The 7,678-nt window shown below is 46.6% G+C and overlaps 1 protein-coding gene across 1 annotated transcript in view; it reads left to right on the top strand.

Moving 5' to 3' along the window:
- The first annotated feature begins 5,545 nt into the window (after window positions 1–5,545).
- The window catches only part of Igf2r (insulin like growth factor 2 receptor), a 97,542-nt gene continuing 95,409 nt past the window's right edge, over window positions 5,546–7,678 (top strand). The window contains exon 1 of the mRNA XM_076858065.2: window positions 5,546–5,875. Coding sequence (XP_076714180.2) covers window positions 5,727–5,875 — 149 coding nt within the window. The 5' untranslated portion in view covers window positions 5,546–5,726. The remainder of the gene's footprint in view (window positions 5,876–7,678) is intronic.

Raw genomic sequence — 7,678 nt, 5'->3', positions numbered from 1 at the left:
GTAGATGATACGGGAATGAATCCTCTAGAGTACACCTTAAATATGGATTGTTGTGTCAGCTATTTTTCTATTTTTCTTCTCCATTTTTTTACCAATTGAATCTAAATTTATTAAGTAACCATATAAGAACCTTTAGGAGCTGACCAGAATAAAATGTTTCTAAAATTTTATTAAAATTGATTAATTCCACCAGATGCAGTGCTGTACACCTGTAATCCCAGCTACTCAGGAGGCTGAGGAAGTAGGATCACAGGTTCAAGGCCAGCCTGGGCAACTTGGACTTTGTCTCCAAATAAATTTTTAAAAGGACTGGTGAGATAGCTCAGTGGTAGAGCCCTTTCCTAGGATGCACAAGGCCCTGGGTTCAATTCCTAGAGCTACCAAATGCATACATACTTTGGCTATGAGCTTTTTGAGGAAAGGATTGAGCACAATTTTGGCCAAGAATGTTTTTCTCTATTGCCATGCGATTTCCATTCAAGCCAAAGGTTTTGAACAGAACACGCAGTGTGTTAGATTTTCATTGCTGTGATCAAGATACCCAACAGAAACAATTCAGAGGAGGAACAGTTTATTTTGGCTCACAGTTCCAGAAGTTTAGTCCATGACTGGCGGACTCCATGGCTCTGAGTCCCAGGTGAGGCAGAACACCATGGTGGAGGGGTGTGGTGGAGGAAGCTGCTTCATTCATGGCAGCCTGGAAGCCAAGGGGGAGGGGAGAGAGGAAGGAAGGGGCTGCGGGGAAGAGGAACCCTCCAGGCATGGCCCCAGTGACCCCTTCTCCAGCCACACCCACCTGCCTGCATTTACCAGGGTCAGTCCACCCACACTAGGGACGACTGATTAGGCTACAGCTCTCTAATCTAATCATTTCACCTCTGAACATTCCTGTATTAACATGGGAGCTTTGGAGAGATACCTCCTATCCCAACCACAACAGCTTCGCTATCTCTTCACCAGGCTTTGCACTTGCTGTTTGCCTTGCCTGTAACATCATTTCTCTATTCTACTCTAACTTATTCTCTCAGGATTACCTCCAAAGCAATCTCTTCCATGATGGGATCTCTTTCCCAACTTCTCATTTTTGGGGGGGAAAAAAAGTCAAACCTACAGAAAAGCTGAAAGAGCAATTCAAGAGTACAGAAATAGTTTCACCTACATTTGCAATGGTTAATATTTTTAACATCTTCTATCTACACATATTTTTTTTTTTCGGAATCACTTAAAAATTGCCAACATCATGACACTTATCACTAAGAACCAGGCCACTCTACATAATTGCATTACCATTATCTTACCCAAGATACTTGACATTGGTTCAATATTCACTACATAATTCTTTGGTAACAGTTTATTTCTCATCTTAGAAATCAAGGAGCACCCAAAAGAATGACAATGTGCTTTCAGGGTCTCTTGATAGAGTCAGGCTCTCTTGGGTGTTCTGAAAAGTTTCTGAAATTTTTCTGTAAGCGTCTGCTTGAGTTTCAGAGACAGAGATCTGTTTATCCTCACTCTGACAGCTCCTGGTTTCTGTTTCAAAGGGGAGGTTACTGGCCTTACCTGCTGGTGCTAAGGCGCAAGACACTGAGCAGGGACGTCCTCAGCAGAGGTCTGTTTCTGTCCTTGGCCTATCACTTGAGCTTGTGTTTCTAGAGCCAGGCCAAATGCCAGGTGCAAGGAGATTGAGCCATTGCAATAATATAGTGGTTGGAGCACCTGGATTCCAAGCCTGGACTTGTCCCATTAGTTGAGGGGTGGAGCTGTGTCTGCGAGTTGCCATAACAAAGTGCCACTGGGTGGCTTCAGACAACAGAAATTTAATCTCACAGTTCTGGAAGCTGAGAGTCCAAAATCAAGGTGTAGAGGACTATTGTTCCAGGCTTCTCTCCTATCCCTGGTGCTGCCTTAGGCGCCATTTGGCTCACAGATGCTCCAGTCCCCTGTTCTCATGTCTGGCTCCTCCCACTTCGTGGGAGAACAACAGTCATGCTGTTGAAGAGCCCATCCTACTCCACCACCAGTTCTTCCTACCTAATCCATTAGCAATGGCCCTATTGTCAAATAAGCCCACGTTCTTTTTTTTTTTTTAATTTTTAATATTTATTTTTTAGTTATCGGCAGGCACAACATCTTTGTTGGTATGTGGTGCTGAGGATCGAACCCGGGCCGCACGCATGCCAGGCGAGCGCGCTACCGCTTGAGCCACATCCCCAGCCCCACACATTCTTAATACTAGCAGTTAGCACTATATCTTTTGGGGGACACAGTTCAGAGGGTCTTGGACTAATGTCTCTGAGTCTGATCTCTCAAAGATTTGCTGCAAAATTTAAGTGGAATACAAAAGAATTATTTCTTATACAATGCAGCTTTAGAGTTTCTTACTTCTTTTTTTTTGTACCGGGGATTGAACTCAGAGACACTCGACCACTGAGCCACATCCCAAGCCCTATTTTGTATTTTATTTAGAGACAGGGTCTCACTGAGTTGCTTAACGCCTCATCGTTCCTGAGGCTGGCTTTGAACTCATGATCCTCCTGCCTCAGCCTCCCGAGCCTCTGAGATCACAAGCGTGTGCCACTGCCTCCAGCTGCCTTGGAGTTTCTAATATATGGTTTATATTAAAAATGCTCCTATTGTCTCCAAATATCTCTTAAACCTTTTTTTTTTCTTGGGTTTTTGGCTTCAATTATAGAACATGCGTAGCATTTTATTATCATGCCTCTTTATTAAGAAACTCCAGGAGCCGGATTGATGGCACATGCCTATAATTTCAGCTAATTGGGAGACCAAGACACAAGGTTCACAAGTTTAAGGTCAGACTGGGTAACTTAGTGAGACTATCTCAAAATAAAAAAATCAAAGGACTGGGGATGTAGCTCAGCGGCAGAGCACTTGTGTAGTGTGCACAAGGCCCTGGCTCAATGCCCAATGCCACCAAAAACATAAAACAAAATGCCCCCCTCAAGACTAAAAACAAACAAAACCCCAATTTCCTGGGGTTGAGCCTGTAGCTCAGTGGTAGTGGGTGTACTTATCATATGTGAGACTCTGAGTTCAATCCCCAGCAGCAAAAATAAATAATAGAATAAACAAACAACAAACAAATTCTGGGACTCATCTTCAGGGATTTTAATTCACTACTTTGGGATGGGGCTCATAAATTGGCATTTCTACAACTTGGCAGGTGATGCCAAAGTGGCTATTGTAAGGGCTCACTTTTGAGAACCAGTGAGGTAGACAAGTTTTTCCAGCGGAGAGCCATATAATAAAGCATAAAATACTTCAGACTTTTTCAGGTCTCTGTGGCAACTACTCAACTTTGCCATGGTAGTCAAAAGCAGTCAGACAACACCCGGGGAAATTGGTTGTGTATGAGCTCCAATAAAACTTCATATACAAAAACAACTACCTGGATTGGTGAGACCACTGGCTACAGCTGCCACCTTGACTACGACAGTGCTCCCATTTTTGGGGGAGGAGCAGTGGTGTTTTTCGAACTCTAACATTTTGGAATTGTCCATTTCACTTTTCTTTTAGAATGTTTCCCAGTATGAATTTATTGTTTTATTCCAACTAGATATAAGTTAAACTTCTTGGCAAGAATACTATCTAAGTGATATTGTGTACTGTATGGAAAACTTGTGAAAGACTTTGAAATGGATTAAAAGTATTACTGGTCAATTTCAGCAGAAAGCTAGTGTTGTCTAGTAAACCCGTGTGAGTTTCAATAGTTCCTCCTTATCTGCAGGGGATATGCTCTAAGACCTCTAGTGCTTGCCTGAAATTGGACTGTATGTACTATGTACTATGTTGTTTTTTTCTATCATACATATGAGAAAGTTTATAAATTAGGATCTGTAAAGGATCAACAAATCAGAATAGTTATAGCAATTTTTTAATGAAACTATTTAAAACTTACGAGTGATTTGTTTCTGGAACTATCCACATAATATTTTCCGAGCAAGATGGACTGGAAAACTGAAACCGTGGAAAGGGGGGATACAATAATCTGATTCCATGGGATCATGTACTTTTTATTCTCTTTGAGGTATTTATAACTATGTAAATTGTAAATACTGATGGTGATATATATGATTGATGTCAAAAATACAAGTTGTGTCCACTGGGTATACAGTTGATTTGTGACCAACTTCATTTCAGCATTCCTGACTTTCTACATATGTGCTGGATTTTCTTTGTATTCTCTGCTGAATCAGATATAACATTGCTGATTATCACATTAATGAGTTAAAGAGTATCTTTGACATGTTCATTTCACATCTGCATCTGAGGCATGATTTCACCCTCCTTTAAATATTATCCTTCACAAATTTTCATTGTATCACTTCAAAAAGCAGAAAATGCCAGTTTTTTTTTTTTTAAAAATTGGATACTAATTTTAATTACATGATTAAGGTGATTATGCCAGATCTTTTCATTGTAAAGATCTCCCTTTACCAGGGAAACAGACTTTGGGGTAATATTTGAAGACACAGATAAAATTCTGGTTCACAATAATTCTTCACTTGTTGGTTGTCAGTCAGTGATGACCCTTGCCTTTTCAATTATAACATGCAGTTGCAAAACACCAACCCTGTCTTGATGCCCACAGTTGACATCTGAGCTGCTCCCTGGAAGCCACTCTGGCTATACAGCAGAGCACATGCCACATAGCACATCAGCTATGTCACTGGCACTGTCTGAATTGGGCTCAAACCCTAGCTTTTTCCATTCACTACGTACACCATCACGTAGTTACTTAATTTCTGCATGCCTCAATTTTCTTACCTGTAAAATGGGTAAAATAAAGGCAAGCACTGTACATCTCAGCTATACGCCCAATCCCTGTATCTTTACTTTTCCAAAAGCATGCAAGCTTCCGCTTCTGTCCAGATTTATCTTACTTTCACCGTGCCTAGTTCACAGCCATTCCTTAGTATGGCCTCCAGATGACATCTGAATGTAGGAATTAATAAACCTTTGTCAAGTGGCACTTGCTTGATAGTGTTCCCTTCCATTTATATAGTACTGCTTGTTGCTCTGTGTCGCCTTCCTTGCTGCAGGAAGCCCATGCTTGGGAAAAACATCTTCACTGAAGGTGTGTGAGTCCCTCAAGGGCAAAGACTGGGCACCCCATGCAGGGCTCCAGGAAAATGGTGCGCTTTACGCCTACGGATCCGCAGACACCGCTGTGCTAAGGTGTTTTCTGCAAGGGCACTTCGATTCAAGCTCCCTCATTTTGCCCTCCCAGAGGGTCGAGGCTGGGGACGGTTGTTCTAAGCTGGGAAGCGGCCACGCTTGGATCCAGACGGGCGCGCCGGCAGGGTAAACTGAGGCCGGGCTCGAGACCCCTGACGGCAGCCTGGAAGCGCAGGCCTCTGCGGGCACCTGGCGCGCCCCGCCCGCGCCGCTTCCTGTCCAGCGCGTGCCGCGCTCACGTGACCCGGACCGGGGCGGAGCCCCGAAGACCGCGATCACCTGAACAAGAGAGTCACGTGAGCGGGGGGCGGGGGCGGGGGCGGTGCCGGGCGGCGGTCACGTGACGCGGTTCCGGGCCGCCGCTGAACCCAGCCGAGCCGCGCTCCCCCCGTCTGCAGCTCTCGCTCAAGCTCCAGCTCGCCCTCGGCTCCATCTCCGCCCTGGAGACGCGACCCTGCCCCCGGCGCAGCCCCGAGCGGCCGCCCGCCGCCTGCCCCGCGCCCGCCGCGCAGCCCCGGCCCGGCGCGATGGGGGCCGCCGCCGGCTGCAGCGCCCACCTGGGGCCGGCGCCCGCGGGCCGCCCGCCGCGCGCCCTGCTCCTGCTTCAGCTGCTGCTGCTTGTCGTGGCCCCGGGGACCGCGCAGGCCCAGGCCGCGGAGTTCCCGGAGCTGTGCAGGTAGGTGGCCCGCCGGGGCGCAGGCTTCGCTCGCGGTGCGCTCGGCCGGGGCCGGGGTGGGGGGGCAGGGAGCGCTCGGGGAGGGACTTGGTCTCCAAGTCGCCCGTAGTCCATGCTTGGATCCGCCCCGCCCCCGAGGGAAAGTTGCCTGCGTGGTGGCCGAGAAGAGACCGTAGGGTCCGGTGCGCGCGGGCGGGGGGCGCGGGAGGACGCGCCGTCTTGGCGCTGGCCCGCGGAGCCCTGAGCCTGGCCACTTGTGGCTGTCACTAAGTCAGGGCGGCTTTGTGTGCGACCGCCGGCCGCCCGACCCGACTGGGTGTCACTCTATGGCTCGTCTCGCCCAGCGCCTGCCCTCTCACACCAGTGCGTCTGCGAAGTTGGAGGAGGCAAGAGCTACGGCTTTGCTTTTGACCCACTGCATGTTTCCATTAAAGTTCCACCAGCGAGGCTTTGGCTAGGCCCCCAAGTGTGGAAAGACTCACCAGTGAGTCGGAACCCACGCATATGGCCTTGCAGTTGGGTCGTGTTGGTTTCGTTTGCTGATTGATTTCCTACTTACGGGTTTCCGTTTTTTCTTTAAGTGGGTTTTTGGCAGTATATGACTTTGTTTTGTAATTCTTTTAATTGGGGGTCGGGGATGGTCATCCTATGTTGGCTTTCAAGACTTTACCCCCTCACTTCTCCAAGCCAACTTCCTGTCTGGTTGCTCACATGATGTCATTGTCTCCGGGGTGGATTATTCTCGTGGAGTCTTCTGCTCTGGGAACCGCGATTGTGTAATCACTGGTCCTATCTAGGTTTGTTGGTGTTCCACTAGGACCAGGAGGTGGGCCTGGGGAACTGCCAATTCCAGGAGTTTTCTGACCTTCTCTGGACTGTTTAGATTGATGGAAAAATCCAGCTTTTATTTATTTTTTAAACTTGGGTAAAAAGCAAGGAGGACGAAAATTTTGAACAGTCAACAGTTTCTCTTTTGGCAGATGACTTTTCAGAATAAAGTGGAGTCTACTTTGAGCTGAGCTAGGGTTTTTGGGGTCCTTATTTTACCGCTTATCAGATGTAGTTTTTAAAAGTAGCACTTTGAATTCAGAATTTGCAGAATTATTCTTTTAGGGAGGTTGAAGCGAACCTGAATAGAAACCCATCTGGGTTTATTTATTCTTTATTTGTTTACCTTTTTTAGGGGAGGGGAGGATGGTGGGAAGGGAGAGTTTGCTGTTCTGTAGTTTGTAGGCTCGTGAACTGTGAGAAGATACATTGTTGCTGCAACAAATTCATGATATGGAGGAAGGGAGGCAGTTTAGGCAGGGTCAGGCCCACACACTTATAAAGTAGAAAATTTTGGACTAAAGACTACTTTGAAGCAAGAACATCATCCATCAAGAAATTAGCACAGTTGCAGTGGTGGTCAAGTTGAAGTCTTGGTCTTGTTAGCTAATTGCATATTCGCTTTTTAACAGCTAAAGTTTAACTTGGCCTTGAGGGGAGAATGACATTGCTGTTTCAGGGGCCCTCACTTGTGCATTAGGGTAGTCACCACAGTGTCTAGAACCTGTGTTCACTCACCTTATCTCCAAGTGGAACACGGGCCCACAATCCAGTATGAAGAGCCTTTGTAACTACATACTCCAGCCACAGTTACCTGTGGCATAATGATGGCCAGTGCTAGGGAGGGTTCTTAGGTAGATGAGCATTGTTAGCGTAAGATGTAACCTCTGTGGTCGTGGAATCGCTCGAAAGTTGGTGTTTTTTGTCAGGTTTCTTCAGGACCGCAAACCTGCCAATCACTTCAGAGGTGGGTTT

The sequence above is a fragment of the Callospermophilus lateralis genome, chromosome 6 (assembly GCF_048772815.1).
Source record: "Callospermophilus lateralis isolate mCalLat2 chromosome 6, mCalLat2.hap1, whole genome shotgun sequence".
Taxonomy (NCBI): domain Eukaryota; kingdom Metazoa; phylum Chordata; class Mammalia; order Rodentia; family Sciuridae; genus Callospermophilus; species Callospermophilus lateralis.
This window is presented reverse-complemented; position numbering and strand designations above follow the sequence as displayed.